Source organism: Somniosus microcephalus, chromosome 9 (assembly GCF_052327205.1).
Source record: "Somniosus microcephalus isolate GS21.2 chromosome 9, FLI_Smic_1.0, whole genome shotgun sequence".
Taxonomy (NCBI): Eukaryota; Metazoa; Chordata; class Chondrichthyes; order Squaliformes; family Somniosidae; genus Somniosus; species Somniosus microcephalus.
Window position 1 is genome coordinate 141,675,716 of NC_140995.1, and position 18,357 is coordinate 141,694,072.

At 46.3% G+C, this 18,357-nt stretch overlaps 1 protein-coding gene across 2 annotated transcripts in view; it reads right to left on the reverse strand.

The window, feature by feature from the left end:
* The window catches only part of dcbld1 (discoidin, CUB and LCCL domain containing 1), a 173,691-nt gene that overhangs the window by 62,569 nt on the left and 92,765 nt on the right, over positions 1-18,357 (reverse strand). For both annotated transcript variants that reach the window (XM_085997338.1, XM_085997337.1), the window contains 2 exons: positions 16,049-16,182; positions 14,192-14,232 (listed from right to left, as the gene is read on the reverse strand). In XM_085997338.1, coding sequence (XP_085853464.1) covers positions 14,192-14,232; positions 16,049-16,182 — 175 coding nt within the window. The remainder of the gene's footprint in view (positions 1-14,191; positions 14,233-16,048; positions 16,183-18,357) is intronic.

Here is an 18,357-nt window from a genome sequence, read left to right on the forward strand (position 1 = left end):
TGATGTCAGGCTAACTGGTCAGTAGTTCCATGTTTTCTCTCTCCCTCCTTTCTTAAATAGTGGGGTTACATTTGCTACCTTCCAATCTATGGGAACCGTTCTAGAGTCAATGGAATTTTGGAAGATGAAAACCAATGCATCAACTATCTCTATAGCCACCTCTTTCAAAACCCTAGGATGTAGGCCAACAGGTCCAGGGGATTTATCGGCTTTCCATCCCGTTAATTTCTCCAGTACTTTTTTTTTATTTTTTAAACTAATACTAATTTCTTTCAGTTCCTCATTCTCGCTGGACCCTTGGCTCTCCACTATTTCCGGGAAGTTTTTTTGCGTCTTCTTCCGTAAAGACAGACACAAAGGGGGGGATTTTAACTCCGGTGTGGGCTGTTGTCGTGTTATCCGAATTTCGTGCTTCCCACACAAATCTAAATGGATGTGGGAGATTGATGCAATTTTAACTCAATTGGCCAATTGATTTCCAATGTGTGGGAAGCCTTTGCAAAGGGGTTTTTCATGACTGAAAGTCCCCTCCGATGTCATCATCATTGCTGCTGTATTTAAGGTCCACAGCAAGCCTTGCTTCTTCTGCAGGCTTCCAAGCTTCCTCCATTTGGTGTCAGAGGGACCTGCAGGAAAGATGACAAGTGAGAGGGCAAGAGCAGCTCCTCGCTTTGACAAGGCGTCACTGCAGGCATTAGTCGATGGGGCTAGGGCCAACAGGGAGGTGCTGTTCCCTTCATCAGGGAGGAAGAGGCCTCCCACTCAGACCAAGGCTGTGTGGATGCAGGTGGCTGAGGAGGTCAACTCCTTGGGAGTCACCCGCAGAACCTGGATACAGTGCAGGAAAGGATTTCATGACCTTCAGCGCACTGGAAAAGTGAGTATGAATTTCCCATCACCCTCAATCTGATCCCCATTGCCTTTCCTCACTAGCACTCAGCTTTAGCAATCTCTTCCTCCACATCCCACTTGACACTGACATCCATGCACCCTTACCCATTCCCCCTCTCTGCTCACATTCAAGTAACTATTCAACCATGCAGCCCTCACACTCCCTATCCCTCTGATGCTTTGAACACAACTGACAACACACAGGGAGGGCCCTTGATCTTGCAACCTCACTCCATCTTTGACTCCTTCTAAGTATCTATGCTATGCAATCTCTATACTCACTCCTTCATTCTCACTCAACCTCCACTTGTCTCCCTCATTGCAGGAAGAGAGAGCTCACAACAAGAGAGCGCGAGCCAGGACAGGAGGAGGGCCACCCTCAATAGCCCACCTGACCCCCTGGGAGGAGGCCGTCCTGGAAATCATCGGCATTGAGGATGATTCGCGCGTGGGGGACAGACAGACAGGTGCAACACAGCAAGCTAGTGACAGAAAAGTTTCTCATCTCTCTCTGACATTGCATGAGTCGCTGATAATAATTCTGAAGCTGTAACAGATGCACTTATGAGCATCTGCAAAAAGCTATGTGCATGTAGCCTTTGCATCACATCTCTGACTCTTTCCTTTACTCCCCCACAGGACCATCACAAGCATCCTTCCCCCCTAACCAGGAAGAAGAGGCTGAGCAGCCAGAATCCTCAGAGGAAGCTGCAACCTCTGAGGGTGCAGCGTCAGCAGAATTCAAAGCACCCAGCACCAGCGCAGACACTCACACCTCGGTGGGACCTTCGGGACATAGAGTAGTGTTGTCACCTGGTGTATCACAGCTCACAAGTGAGCATCAGCAGATTGTGGAGACAGGGACTGCAGTGGAGAATCCTAGTCGGAGGGCGCAGGACTCTGCCAGCTCAGCTCAGCAGCATGTCGACCCTCTGCCTCTGTGTCCATCCATAAGATCAGAGGTGATGGAACTCCAGGCACAGATACAGGAGTCTCTGGCAGGTTTTGTCTCTAGGGTCGCTGCGAGTGTGGAGCGAATGGAGGAGTCCATAGCGAGCATGAGCAGAGCCTTTGTGGAGTCATTGGCACATGAACACATCAACACCATGGAAAGGATGGCTACCTCCATGGAAACGATTGCTACCTCCGTGGTAAGGCTGGCTACCATACTGGAGAGGATGGCTACGGTAGAGGAGAGGAGGGCTATGGCCATGGAGGAGCTTAGTCGCCAGGGTATGGAAAACATGGTCATTGTTCAGAATGGAATGACATCTCTTGAGTAGCGTCTATTGAACAGAGAAACCAGATCTTCATGGAAGTCCTTCTGAGTAGGACTGCCATTGCAGATACAGGTCCCCATGGCCCCCCTGATGTGCAGCAAGGTGCTCTCCAGCCACTTGCAAGCGCGGAGGGGACGTGACCCATGAGAGGGAGGTTGGTGGCAGACCTCAAGGAAGTGGGGGTTCCTCTCCAAGCACTCACACTTCCATGCCACTGCAGAGCCCTCGGTCAGAGCCCCACCGGAGTCCACACCCAAGTGAGATAGACATCTCAACCCCTGCACAGCCGCAAGAGCAGCAGACTGTTGACGAGCCCTCACAGGCTCGCAACCCCAGAGGACGCCCGCCAAAGGTGTCGAGACAGGAGCAGCAGGAAAGTTAGCAAGGTGCCTCCACATCTGCTGAAGCCACAGGGGAACCACTACGTAGGAGCACGCGTAAGGGGAAGATAAAGCACAAGTAGTCACAAGGGTAGTCACTTGGGTGAAATTTGATGTATTGTTAGAAAAAGCCATCAGATTAATAATGTTAATAAAAAATCTGATGGCTACTGCTGTAGTTGTGGCGTGTGTCATTTCATGAATGGGACTTTCACATTGAGGGCTTAGGATTACTTGCAATTGTCAGTATGCTGGTCAAATAGCTAGGAATCCGCAGGGTCTTGGCCATTGTCGATGCTCGGGTAAGAAGCTGTGAGGCAAAAGAGTTTGATTGACTAGGCTAAGCCAATCTGGCCAGGATGAGTGCGTTCCTTGCATCGCAGGCAGCAATGTTCTCGCGTAAAGCTGCCGCTGGTTGATGGGCCTCTGCAGGATGTTCATTTTCGCCATCCTCCTCCTCATCGGAGGAGAATATGTGAGGAGCCACTTGGTCCTCAGGAATCTGCAAGCCACGATGCTGTGCCATGTTGTGAAGCGCACAGCAAACCACGACAATTCTGGAGACCCTGACTGCTGAGTACTGCAGGGCTCCTCCTGATCTATCCAGGCATCTGAAGCACATCTTCAGCAAACCGATGGTTCGTTCGATAATGGATCTGGTGGAAATGTGGCTGGAGTTGTAGCGCTCCTCAGCTTCGTTGCCTGGCCTCCTCAACGGCGTCATCAGCCACGTCCTCAGGGGATAGCCCTTGTCTCTAAGTAGCCATCCGTTAAGTTGGTCTGGCGGACTGAATAGCGGAGGCATAGTATGAAGGAGTCATGGCAACTGCCAGGGTACATGGCACAAACATGCAAAATCTCCATCTTGTGGTCACACACCAGCTGAACGTTGAGGGAGTGGAAGCCCTTGCGGTTGACAAAAATACCTGGATTGCGATGGGGTGCCATAAGGGCCACATGTGTGCAGTCAACGACGCCCTGCACCCTTGGAAAGCCTGCCAGATGAGCTAATCCAACCACTCGCGCCGTGACACTTGCTCGATCCTTGGTGAAGTGGATGTGATTATGCGCGAGGGCAAAGAGGGCATCAATTACCTGCGTGATGCAAGTGTGTGCGGCCGCCTGGGAGATGCCGCTGAAGTCTGCTGCTGGTCCCTGGAATGAGCCTGAGGCAAAAAAGTTGAGTGCGGTGGTGACTTTGACGGCCACTGGTAATGCTTGTCCACCTGGTCCTCTGGGCAGCAGGTCTTGCTGTAGCATTGCGCAGATGTCAGTCACTACCTCTCGCGAAAGTCGGAGCCGCCTTTGGCACTGCTGCTCAGACATGTTGAGATAGGTGAACCTGCGTCTGTAGACCCTGTTTGGGGGGTATCTCCTGCACCGACGGGCTTCCAGGCGCTGGCCCCTTCTGGTCTGTGTAGCCTCAGGTGGGTGAGCAGCAGGCTGGGGCTTCTGCTGGTGCTGTTGTTGCTGGTGCTGCTGTTGTTCCTGGTTCTCCTGCTGGCGCAGCTGGTGCTCGAGCTCCTCTAATGCCCAGATGGGAAGGAAATAAATGGCTCCCATGCCCCTGGTATATGCCTCCGTTGAGGAAGCGCTGAGTGAAGGTGGCGAGAGGGGTTTCCCAGGAGGTCACACTGGAGATGGGTGTCAGGCTCCAACCTTCCACAGGTGTGGTCAAGCCTTCTAAAAGTTGCCCCAGACCTGAGACCACTAAGTCCTGCCACCTGCAAATGATGGCTGATCAAATCTCCTCTTTAATGGTTGACCTGCAGTTGATAGTCAGCAATCCAATAGTGCTCCCGCCAGGTTTCACATTCGTGATTCCCACCAGGCGTGCTTTACGTGAGAAAAGGGTTAATGTTGCAAGGGCCTGTTAGTGGTAATTAAGGGCCTTAAAGACCAGTCCTGCCTGTTGGATGCGGGACGGAGTCAGTACCATCAAACACAGCTGAGTTAAAATTGCTCGGAGTCGGGAACCAGGCGGGGGGGTTCCCGCCCGCCAGTTTCTGCGATTTTAACCCCCTGCACGCCTCCAAACCCGACTCCACGGCTCAATGGAAATTGAGCCCAAAGTATTTGTTTAATTTCACTGCCATTTCCTTATTCCCCATTATAATTTCTCCTGTCTTAGCCTGTAAGGGACCCACATTTACTTTCCCTAATCTTTTCCTTTTTACATGCCTATAGAAGCTGTTACAGTCTGTTTTTATGTCTCTCGTTAGTTTCCTCTCATTCCAATTTCTTGGTCTTCCTTTGCTGAATTCTAAAATCCTCCCAATCCTTAGGCTTACTACTCTTTTTGGCAACAGTATAAGCCTCTTCCTTTGATCTAATACTATCTTTAATTTCTCTTGTTAGCCACGGTTAGACTACTTTTCCTGTGGGATTTTTGTGCCTCAATGGAATGTATATTTGTTGTAAATTATGTATTATGGCCCTGCGCTATGCCATCAGTGACCATCGCAGCTATTTTAACACTGGCAATAACTCAGTTAACTAAAAAAAAGACCTCAAGCAGAGGGATAAGTGGTGCATTTTGGTCGGGTGCATAAGGAGGCCACATACTCCTTGGGAAATAAGAGTCTAAATGGGGTAGAGGAATAAAGGGAACTAGGCGTACAGATGCACAAATCATTTAAAGTAGCACTGCAGGTTAACAAGGTGATAAAAAATGCAAACAAACATTTCTAGAGAATAGAATTGAAAAGCAGAGAGTTATGTTAAATTGGTTTAGAACCTTGGTTAGACCACACTTCGTACTGTGCATAGTTCTAGTCTCCATATTACAAAAGGGAAGTGTCCTGGCCAATACTTAACCCTCAATCAGCATCACAAAAACAGATTAACTGATCATTATCACATTGATCTTTGTGGGAGCTTGCTGTGCGCAAAATTGGTTGCTGCATTTCCTACATTACAATAGTGACTGCACTTTAAAAAAAAGTACTTAATTAGCTGTAAAGTGCTTTGGGACATCCGGAGGTCGTGAAAGGCAATATATAAATGCACTTTTTTATATAGCGGAACTGGAGAAGGTGCAAAAAAGATTTACAAGGATGCTACCAGAACTGAGAGGTTCTAACTGTCAGGAAAGACTGAACAGGCTGGGGTTCTTTTCTCTAGAAAAGAGAAGGCTGAGGGGTGACCTGATGGAGATAAATTATGAAGCGGTTTGATAGGGTAGAAGTAGGGAAGGTGTTTCTACATGTGGGGAGTCCAAATCTAGAGGACACAAATATAAGATAGTCACTAATAAATCCAATAAGGAACTCAGGAGAAACTTATTTACCCAGAGAGTAGTTAGAATGTGGAACTTGTTACCACATGGAGTAGTTGAAGCAAATCACATAGATGCATTTAAGTGGCTGCTAGGTAATTACATGAGGGAGAAAGGAATAGAAGACTATGCTGATCAGGTTAGATGAAGAAGTGTGTAAGGAGGCTTGTGTGGGGCAGAAATTCTAGCATCGACCAACTGGGTCAAATGACCTGTTACTGTGCTGTAAATTCTATGTCATTCTATGTATGGTGATTCATTTTAATCATCCTTCTGAGTTCTTCCTGCAAAGATTCTCTCAGCCACCCATTAATTTCATATGAAGTACGTCACCCTCTGCAAAAACTGTCTGCAAGGCACTTGATGAAAATCTTTAGTGCACATTTAAACCCAAGGAGAGTGACCTGGCACTGGAAATTTGTTCAGGCTCCAAAAGCAGTGTGAAAGTTTGCATTTTTGGGATACATTCAACACCTTCAAATGTATTACCTGAGTAATGGTGGGCAAAGACTTTTCGTTAAATTAACGCTGAGGACAACCAGTATAACTTTGAATAGGCTTGCTATAAATAGACCAAGTTGGTGATCGTCTCCAGCACCCACACACAGAAGATAATCAAAGTCCAATGATCTGCAAACCATACATATCTTATATTGAGTATTGTGTACTGGTTTTGACAGAGCCTTTTACATTATTAAAGCCTTTTTGTAGTACGTACTGTTAATGCTCTGCACAGGGACAACACTTGTAATCCAGTAAATAGGGACTTCACAAAAAAACTACCTTTGATTTTCCGATTGACATTATTTTAACCCTGGTAGTAAAATACTGCCGACTGAAAAATCCAGACTAGTCCATCTAGCTTCTAGCCATGACTTTTAGGAGCAGTCCAGAAAGACCAAACTTGGACCAGCCCACACAATTTGTATGCATATTTTGCAAAGAGTGAGGCCTCACAGAATCAATGAACAACATCGATTTCTGAAGGAAATGTAAAACCATTGGGGGCTGAAATAGCTCCCTTAGGGCAGCTGCAGAATAGTTAACCTTAAGAGAATTGATGCTATGCAAGAAAGCAGGATTGTACAGTCAATAAGTCATTAAATGGCAAATCTCATTTAGAATGAGCTATTCCTTAATCGCAGTTCTTTACCTTTATCCACATGAAAATTTATCTACCATATTCAGTCCATCTCCATAATTGGTGCCAAGTCTCTCGGGATAAAGTTATTCTCTTTTCTGCTCATTACATGCCCACAGGGCTTTTCATTAGCACATTTATTACTATTACAAACACCCAGTTGCATATCATTCATAAATATTGTAAATAGTCAGGGTTCCAGAAAGATTCCTGTAGAACTCCAGTGGTTCCCTTTTTCCCCAAGCACAGCATTTTTAATTCATCACCAACCTCTCCTCTGTTGACAAGCCAGTTCCCAATCCATTTATATTACGTCCGTGAATGATTGAGACACAGACAGCAGGAGTTGAACAAAACAAGTCTTTACTGATGGAAGTCAATAGTGAAACTGAAAACAAGAGAGGCTCACTAGCGCCTTTTGTACAGGGGTGGTCACTGCCGGTACTGCAGTCTGAGACCAGTTATTCTCTTAAAAGGTACATACACAACAATTCCTCCCCTTTTAGATAAACAGTACATAACATTCATTTAACAACCAAATGATAACTAATTACAATCACAATTACGGTTGCTAGATACATTGGTTAAGTTTAAGCAATTAGAAGTTCAGTCTTTGAGGAGGCTTCCTGATTCTGTCTGGATAACGCCTCTTTGGGGTATCAGGTTCTTCTGGCAATGTTGAGTCGGGATCAATGTCGTTGTTTGGTTCATCTGCTTCCAATATTACCGGTTCTGCGGTAGCTGCAATTGAATTGGAACGTCAATTTCATTACCAGGTGTATCAGATCGTGGTGTGGAGTTGACGTTTTCCAGTGACTCTAGAATCTGGTAATGCATGGCATCTTACAATGCTCTCCCCAACGTCCACGGTATACATGAGAGGTCCTTGTCGTGTACAAATCGTTCCTGGACGCCATTTATCAGTGCGGTAGTCCCGGGCCAAAACTGGTTGACCTATCTTAAAACTCCTGGTCGGCCTTTCATTCATATTCTGAAACTGCCTGTTCTCCACATCTCTTCGGATGTTTGGCTTAACCAAATCCAAGCGGCATGGTAGTCTTCGATTGAAGAACATCATGGCTGGAGTTTGGTTGGTAACCGCATGTGTCACATTCCGGTAGGCAAACAAGAAGTTGTCCACCTTGTGTTGTAGGGGTATATCTTCATTACACATTGCCTTGATAGCCTTCTTGAATGTTTGGACAAACCTCTCGGCCAATCCATTAGTGGCTGGATGATATGGGGCAGATGTGTAATGCTTAACACCATTGTTCTTTAAGAACCTCCGGAACTCTTCAGACACAAACTGTGGTCCATTGTCAGAGCAAATCTGTTCAGGCAGCCCATTCCTGGTGAATATGGTTCGTAAAACTGTGATAGTTTTTTCCGTGGTGGTTGAGGACATTTTTATTACCTCTGGCCACTTTGAATGTGCATCCACCGCAATTAAAAACATCGAGTCCATGAAGGGACCAGCAAAATCAATGTGCACCCTTTGCCATGGAGATGAGGGCCACTCCCATGGATGCAGAGGAGCTTGTGGTGGGGCGTTTTGGACCTTCTGGCATCCTGCACAGCTCTTGGTCATCTCTTCGATTTCTCTATCGATTCCCGGCCACCACACAAACGCTCTGGCTAAGTTCTTCATTTTTACCCCACCCAGATGACCCTCATGAAGCTCATTGAGCACTCTATCCGTCAACTTAGGTGGAATTACTACTCTGGATCCACACATCAAGGTTCCTCTGCACACTGACAGCTGTTCTCTTCTCGGCGAGAATGCTGGCAGCAGTGGTTCGCCATGTGCTGGCCATCCCTTCACCGTTAAATCATAGACCCGTGATAGAAAAGGAAACACGGAATGCCTGACACTATGTTTGCATTCGTCACAGGGAGACATTCGACTATGGTCGAGTGGAATAACTCCATTGGATCCACTGCAAGGTCGTCTTCTTCCACCGTCGGCAACGGTAGGCGTGACAATCCATCAGCATTTCCATGCTGTTTAGTTCCTTTGTACTCGATGTCATATTGGTGTGCCCCTAGGAAAAGGGACCACCTCTGCAGCCATTGTGCTGTCATTATCGGTACGCCCTTCTGAGGGTTGAAAATGGAGACAAGAGGTTGATGATCGGTTGGTAGAGTAAATTTTTGACCGTGCAGGTAGTGATTGAACTTCTTCACCCCCCACACTAGGCTGAGGGCCTCTCTGTCAATCTGGGTGTAGTTACGCTCGGCAGAAGTTAACGAGCGTGACGCAAAAGCTATCGGCCTCTCTAAGCCATCAAGGAATTTATGTGACAGTACCGCCCCAATGCCGTAGGGAGACGCATCACACGCCAGTCTGATCGGCAGTGCTGGGTTGTAGTGAGCCAATACTTCCCTTGAAGTGATTAAGTCCTTACTCTTCTGAAAGGCCCGCTTACAATCATCGCTCCATTTCCATGCTACCCCCGTTCGTAGCAGGGCGTTCAGTGGGTGCAGAATTGTCGACAAATTCGGCAAAAACTTATGGTAGTAATTCACCAATCCGAGGAATGACCTCAGTTGCGACACATTTTCAGGTGCTGGGGCCTTAACAACCGCTTCAATTTTGTCAGGGGACTTATGTAACCCCTCTTCATCAAACACGTGGCCACAATACGATATCTGTTTCTTAAAAAATTCGCACTTGGGGCGGTTGGCTCGCAGCCCATGTTCCCGTAGTCTAGTGAGCACCTGTTCTAGGTTGTTAAGGTGTTCACGGTCATCTTCACCTGTCACAAGGATGTCGTCCAAGTAACACTGAGTCCCCGGAATCCCTCGCAGGACTTGTTCCATCGCTCTTTGCCATATCGCCGGAGCCGATGCTACTCCGAATACCAATCGATGATACTGGTAAAGACCTTTGTGAGTGTTTATCGTGAGATACTTCCTAGAGGACTCTTCAACCTCCATCTGCAAATATGCTTGTGCTAGGTCAATTTTTGTAAAACGCTTCCCTCCAGACAGTGAGGCGAAGATGTCTTCTATCCTTGGAAGAGGATATTGTACTGTGTGAAGGACTGGGTTCACCATCACCTTGAAATCCCCACAGATGCGAATCTTCCTTGGCTCCCCGGACTTATTGCTTAACGTTTTCTTCATGACAGGAACGATGGGTGTCGCCCACTCGCTCCAGTCGACCTTAGACAACACGCCCGCCTTCTCCAGATTCTCCAGCTCTGCCTCGACGGCTGGGCGAATTGCAAATTGCTTTGAAAAACTTGGGAACTGCATTCTCTTCTATTTTTATCGAGGCGGTTACGCCTTTAAGCGTGCCCAGTTCTTGTTGAAATACCTCTTTGGCGTTAGCTAAGATTGTTGACAATCATCCAGGAGTGACGTCTTCATCTTTTTTACCGTCCACCGTCATTGCATGAATGGAGTGCCAATCTAAGTTTATCTTCCTGATCCATTCCCGTCCCAATAACGGTGGTCCACCATTTGGCAGTATGTAGAGATACAATTTCCGTATTTTCTTGCCGTTGTATTCGACAGGCACCCTTATTTTTCCTCTGGGGCATACTTTTTGCCCCGTATACGTCGTCAAGACGATGGATGTCTCTCTCAAGGGTATGTGTGAAAATAGCCGCTCGTAGTCTCGTCGATTCATGACGGTTAGCGCTGATCCTGTATCCAATTCCATTTTAACTTGGGACCCTGCTATCGTGAGGGTGACCCAAATGGTTCGGTGATCCTCTTTTGCGATTACATTGTGAAGTTTGAGACAGCTTAGTCTCCTGTTCCCGGATTCACTATCGCTCATCTGGTCTTTGGAACTACTGTCCGTCATCTTTTGTACTTTCTTGTACGGTTCCTTGTCTTTTTGTTGTCGCTGGTCTTCTTCCCAGACCTGCAAACTCGTGCAATGTGTCCCATCTTCCTGCATTGCCTGCATATTTTGTCTTTGGACCAGCAGTCCTTCTGGTCATGGTTAGTTCTGTCGCAGCGATAACATTTTGCAAACCCCCGTGTCATTTCGTGGGTGCCGTATTCCTGTGGTTTTTGTTGAATTTCTGCAGCTCCCCTGGCTGCTGCTTCATACGATACTGCCACGCTGAAAGCCTTATCTAGCGTCAGCTCTTTCTCCGAGAGTAACTTCTTCTGTGTTCCTTCACTCAGGAGTCCACAGACAAATGTGTCCTGTAGGGTATCTGCCAGTCCTGCTCCGAACTGGCAGGGCTTTGATAGCTTGCGTAGTTCCGTAAGGTACTCAGCATTGCTCTCATCTTTATGCGGAGTTCTCCTGTGGAATTTAAATCTTTCTGCTATCAACAGCGGTGCAGGGTTTAGGTGTTCCTGTAGAACAGCAACAATTTCGTTAAAACTCTTCGCCTTCGGTTTGGCTGGAGTAATCAGGTCCCGCAATAGGCCGTACGTTCTAGCGCCCATTAAGTTTAGCAATATCGATGCCTTTTTCTCCTCCGCTATTTCGTTTGCCTCGAAATGTACCTCAACTCTTTCCACATACGTGGTCCAGTCCTCTATTGTATTATCAAAAGCAGTGATACAGCCAGTCTTCGGCATCTTGCAAATCTAAAATGGTGCCTCCCGCGCTTTGCCTTCTTCCCCGCTGATTAAGATGGCGCCTCCCGCGCTTTGCCTTCTTCCCCGCTGATTAAGATGGCGCCTCCTGCGCTTTGCCTTCTTCCCCGCTGTTGTTAGCGCTGCTTTCCGCGGTTCCCGTTGCAACCTGTAGCTCCTCGCGGTTTCTTGCGCGTTTAATATTTCTTTTTTTTATTATTTTCCCGTCGTGGAACAACCCCGTGGGACTCGTGCCTCCCTCTTCGCGGATCTATACGCAGCCCGGCTTCGTAGCACCGGCCGCGCCCTGTGTGCTCCACCCTCTCTCTCTCTTCTTCCCGACAACGCTGCTCGGCCCCGTTGCAAACCACCCGCTCGAGTTCGCGACCGCCGCAGCCCAGGAAGGATCAGTGCACTACCTGCCACCAGCCCGATTAGCTGAAGCACCGTCGACAGGAACCAGGCCCCGCTTCCGACAACTTCTCCAGCAATCTTCAACTCCACAACCACAGGGGCGGATGCCCATGGTTGACGCCCGTTTCTACTGCCTCTTACTTTCTTTTCTTTCTGGCCTCGACCTCTGCTCACTTCGCTGTAGGAATGGATCCCAGGAGGTGGTGCAGACTGTAGGTAGGTTCGTATCTGCTCGTCGCCAGTATTACGTCCGTGAATGATTGAGACACGGACAGCAGGAGTTGAACAAAACAAGTCTTTACTGATGGAAGTCAATAGTGAAACTGAAAACAACAGAGGCTCACTAGCGCCTTTTATACAGGGGTGGTCACTGCCGGTACTGCAGTCTGAGACCAGTTATTCTCTTAAAGGTACATACACAACAATTTAGACTGTCGATTATTCCATGAGCTTTAAGTTTGTTTACTAGCCTCACATGAGGAACTTTGCGAAAGGCTTTCTGAAAATCTAACTAAGTTATATCTGGATTACCCTCATTCATAAGCTTACCTACCCACTCAAAGAATTGCAGTAGGCTTGTAAGGCATGACTCATTACTTTTAAAACCACATGAACTATGCCACATAAAACTGTGTTCTTTAGATGTTCATTTGTTGCAGAGTTGAGCAACCTTGTGGCGCTGGGGGCCAGATATATGTCGGTTGCTACTTAATTACGGAGGGTGAAAAGGGTATGAATTTATATTGCCTTAACTGGATTATGAATTTGATTTTCTTTGGATTAAGTTCCACAAGAAACACCTGCCTATTGTTTTCTCTAAGTGGGGAGAGAGAGTGAATATCAAGTAGATCCAATGCCACTCTAAATATTTACAGGACAGTCAAATCAATCAAATCAAATCAAATCAATTCAAATCAACTTTTACTGTCATTGTTAGTGCACAAGTGCAGTACAACGAAATGTAGGCTTGCGGCTCCCGAGTGTGTACATTTGGATTAAGACATTTAAACATTCAACATACATTTGGCTTGTAGTATATTAACATAACATAACCATAATAAAGTGCATTGGCAGATGTGCAGGCTTTAGAGTTTGTTTGTGGAGTTCAGTAGGATGACAGCCCTGGGAAAGAAGCTGTTCCTAAATCTGGTCGTACGGGTGCGAATGCATCTGTAGTGTCTCCCAGATGGCAGGAGGGCGAACAGACTGTGGCTGGGGTGGGTAGGGTCTTTGATGATGGACCGTGACCTCCGTAGACAGCGTTTCTGGTATATGTGCTCTATGGTCGGTAGCCGGGTGCCGGTAATGCGTTGGGCAGTTTTGACTACCCGCTGCAGGGCTTTCCGGTCATAGTAGCTACAGCTGCCATACCATACTGTGATACAGTTTGTCAGGATGCTCTCTATAGTGCAGCGGTAAAAGTTAGAGAGGATCAGGGGTGACAGGTTACATCCCTTCAGCCTCCTTAGGAAATATAGGCGCTGCTGGGCCTTCTTCACCAGAGAGGAGGTATTGAGGGACCAGGAGAGGTCTTCTGTGATGTGGACTCCGAGGAACTTAAAGCTGTCCACCCTTTCCACCACAGCCCCATTGATGTGGATGGGGGTGTGACTTCCGCCTTTGGACTTCCTGAAGTCCACAATGATTTCTTTGATTTCAGTGTCAGGCCTTCCTGCTATCTCTATGTCGCCTTACAATGGGACTGGGAAAGCTCTAGGAAGGAACAGCGGGGGACAAAAAAGAGGGAAGAAGATACATTCCCCAAAATATGTTGGATTACTGGCTAAGGCATGTTAAGGGATCCTCGGCCTTGGGGAAGGGAATAAATAAACAGGCCTTCTGGATCCTCTTCTTGGCCACCAATAAAGCTGTTGGACTATAACCTGGTGTTGTGTGATTTCTTACATTTGACCACCCTCACAGGCAGTCATGCTGAGTTCAGCAGAGATGAGACCTTTTTTTGGAAGGGGGCAGGTGTGGGGTTATCTTTGACAAGTTGCTAACAGTACCCACAAAAGTGACATTTGCCCAAATTTGTATTACTTCGACTGGATTGTGAATATGATTTTCTTTAGACCAAGTTCCACAACAACAGGATCCACAGAAGCCGACAAGAGATGTACCTGGTACTATATCTCTATGGCAATAATTGGGCTTTGTCCAAACTCTGATCCTAAAGACACTTTGATGAGAATAGCTTACTTATGGGCATAAAATTATATTAGAATGAATTAGAAATGTTTTGTCGTTAATGCCATCTTACCGTTAGTGTGAAACACAATCCGCTTATCTGACAGGGATCCACTGAAAATGCAACAAGTTATAAAAAGAAAAGTCAATGCAATATATTTTCAATTAAAACATTCAAAAATAGTAGGCACGAACAGCTTTTATCCCACGTGGCAGCTTGGCTCAGTTAGTAGTGCAATCATCCTCTAAAACAGAAGGTTGAGGGTTCAAGCCCTACTATGGGGAGTGAGCCTTTGGTTCAGTGGTAGCATTCCCGGCTCTGGGCCAGAAGGTGCAGGGTTCGAACCCCAGTCCAGACAGTCCCGGCTTTGAATGCTGGGTTGACATCCAGCGGGATACTCGTGTGGGTGTGGGTGCCCCACCCCCACTCCCACCCCATCATCATATGGGTTGTGGGAGCCGTATAGGACTGACCACCCTAGTGGCTGGTATATAGATGGTTATGGCCATGGAAGAAGCGTTAACACTCCAAATGGAACAGCGAGAAGACACAAAAAGAAGCCCTACTATGGTTTTGAGCACATAATCTAAACCAACACTGAGTGAAATGCTGATTGAATGCTACATTAAACAGAAAATGCTGGAAATACTCAGCAGGCCAGGCAGCATCTGTGGAGAGAGAAACACAGTTAACATTTCAGGTCGATGACCCTTCGTCAGAACTGGAAAAAGTTGGAGATGGAATAGGTTTTTAAGCAAGTGTAGGGGCAGGGAAAGGGGGGAGGAGAGGAAAGAACAAAAGGGAAGGTCTGTGATAGGATGGAAGGCAGGAGAGATTGAGGCCGGAATTTTGCTGGTGCTCAGAGTATGGGTTTGGAGGCGGGACCGCTGTCAAAATCACAAAGATTGACAGCGGGTAGGAAACCCACTGTCAACCCGCCTCCAATCAATCTTCCCAAGTGTCAAGTCCCCAATTTGCGCATGGACCCGACACCTAGCGGTGGGAAGAGGATTAAAGCCACTTATCTGCCTGTTAACAGGTACTTGATAGTTGTTAACAGGCTCTTTTTCAATTTTGCCGCTTCTGCCTCGGAGTTCCTGACGTCTGGACACCAAGCCAGGTAAGTGTGGCGTGTTGTGAGTCTGGTGTAATGTTTCTGCATTGATGACAGCTGCAGAAGTGGGGTGAAGGATCCAATGGTGCACTGGTGAGTTTCAGAGGTAAGAGAATGTTGGGAAAATAATTTTTAATGCATTTACACTTCTCTGTAGATAACAAGTTTTGAATTGGATGTCTAGTCCCACCTCAATGGGGGAACCTCTCTCACTAGAGACAGATCACTTCTGTAACCTCACCTGCAGCTGCCATCTATTCTAGCCTATGGAGGGAGTCACTGAAGAGCCTGGGTGCAAGAGCTTAACTTTGTACAGTGGTTGTCAGTGTTTGCAGCACCTCAATGCTGTCAAAAACTGAGAAATGAGTGGTCAAATAAAAATTGTGTGGTCCTTTTAAGAAAACCGGCAGATGACGCGTCATCAAATAACGTCATCTGACCGGCTTCCTCTTAATTGGCCGGCAAGCCCGCAGGGCGGGCTTAACAAGGTCAATCAACGTAAAATCACATCCGTGGTCCGGATGCAGTTGGGGGGAACGGGACTGGAAGCCGGAAACCAGCTGACCCGCTCCCAAGCCGCATCCATTTACAAAATCGTGACCTAAGAGACAAAAGGGATGATGGTGCAAGGCAAAAGGAGATGGTAATGGGACAAGTTAAGAAACAAAAGTTGGTTTTTGGTTTTCAAGTTATCTTTGAGCAGGGAATATTAACTTTTCAATTTATTTGACATGTTTGTTATAGCTGACAAAAATCTCTACTTTTCAAAAAGTGAATTTGTACTTAAAGTAAAATAAAGGAAACTGGTTACTTACTCTTTTGACAAAACACCATTTGCCAGGATACCTTCATATCGACTCAGACCTTTATGCTGAACAATGTCTATCTTGCCACCCAATTTATCCAGTATTACACCAGCATGAATGGCAGCTTTGCAAAGGGCAGATGTCTGAAAAATTAAAGATTAGAGGTTGGCCAAATGGCTGACCTTAATGACCCAATAAACTGCTTACTTGACGCTCAAAGGGTAAACAGATGTTTCATGCTCAAAAAGTAGGATGATGCCTGGGATGGGAAACTATGGTTATGATGAGAGACTTGAGATTCTGGGACTATTTCCACTGGAGCAGAGATGCAAGAATTTTTTTAAATGGTGAAAGGTTTTGCTATTGTGACTAGGGAAAGACCATTTCCTCTTTAGGGGTCAGCCTTGCCTCAGTGGTAGCACTCTCGCCTCCAAGTCAGAAGTTTGTAGGTTCAAGCCCCACTCCAGAGCCTTGAGCCCATAATCAAGGTCGACACTCCATTGCAGTAGAGAGGGAGAGCTGCACTTTTGGAGGAGCTGTCACTTGGATGAAACATTAAACCATGGCCCTATGTGCCCACTTAGGTGGATGTAAAATATCACATGGCTCTATTTAGAGCAAGGAAGTATTCCTGGTGTCCTGGCCAGCATTTAACCCTTAACTAACATCACATCACTACAACAGATTATTTACTCATTTATATCATTGCTGTTTGTGGGATCTTGCTGTGTGCAAATTGGCTGCCACGTTTCCCTACATGAGAACAGTGACTACACTTCAAAAGTACATCATTGGTGGTGAAGCGCTTTGGAACGACCTGAGGTAGTGAAAGGCGCTATATAATTGTAAATTCTTTGTCTTCTTTTCTCTCCTTGGGAATTGGTGATAAAGGGTCATCATTGTCACTAAGAAAGTAGGGAGAGGGGTTAGTCAGTGGTCTAGAATTTTAGTAGCTGGAGAAAAATGAGGAGATTAGTTAATATCTGTGATTTGGCAACTTTTTATACTAATGGGGATAGGGCAGAAGATATATCAATGGCTTCTAGGCATGGTGAAGCATATTTAGGAAAATACAGGTTTACTATATATTGTATAATGGCAACCTTTGACACATCTGCCCTACCCCATTAATACAAAAAGTTGCCAAATCACAGACATTAACCAGTCTCCTAATTTTTCTCAAGCTGCTAAAAAGCTAGACCACTGACAGGATGGCTAGCAATGATCTTGGCAAAACATTCCATATTCCAACAACCATCTGCACGAAGAAATGTCTAATAACTGCTGCCGAAACCCTCATCCATGCCTTTATTACCTCTAGACTCGACTATTCTAATGCCCTCCTGGCTGACCTCCCATCTTCCACCGTCCATAAACTTGAGCTCACTCAAAACTCTGCTGCCTGTCTCCTAACTTGCACCAAATCCCATTCACCCATCATCCCTGTGCTTGCTGACCTACATTGGCACCCAGTCCGGCAACGCCTGGATTTTAAAATTCTCATCCTCGTTTTCAAATCCCTCCATGGCTTCGCCCCTCCCTATCTCTGTAAACTCCTCCAGCCTTACAGCCCGCGATCTCCGCACTCCTCCAATTCTTGCGCATCCCCAATTTTAATCGCTCCACCATTGACAGCCGTGCCTTCAGCTGCCTACCCTCAACTCTGGAATTCCCGCCCTAAACCTCTCCGCTTGTCTACCTCGCTCTCCTCCTTTAAGACCTACCTCTTTGACCAAGCTTTTGGTTACTTGTCCTAATATTTCCTTATGTGGCTCAGTGTCAAATTTTGTTTGATAACGCTCCTGTGAAGCACCTTGGGATGTTTTATTATGTTAAAAGGTGCTATATAAATGCAAGTTTCTGTTGTTGTATTAGGAAAGTTAATTCTTTAGCTGGGATGTCCACACTAACAAATAACCTACCTACACTTGCTATAAAGACTCATACATGATGAATAGTCTCTTGTGCAATATACTGGGGGATGGCTGGTGTTCATAATCACCTTCAAGCGAAAAGGGGAGAAAATTGGAAACAGAATTTCCACACAGTTCTACATATTCCTTTCGTGCTCAATTCTTGCTGCTTCATCCATCCACCGTCTCTTTTCATCTCACCCCCCCACCCCGTAATAAAATTGAATATTCAAATCAGACATACTAAAAAGAAGCCTGTCTAATTCTCTGAATAAAGCACATCCAAAGATTCAGACTACAAACTTATCAGATCTATGCACTCCAGTAATTTACAATAGAGCCAAATGCAAGAAATTGTTGCTTTGTAAATTCATTCGTTTTATTAAGAATAGTTTGTGTCAGCCT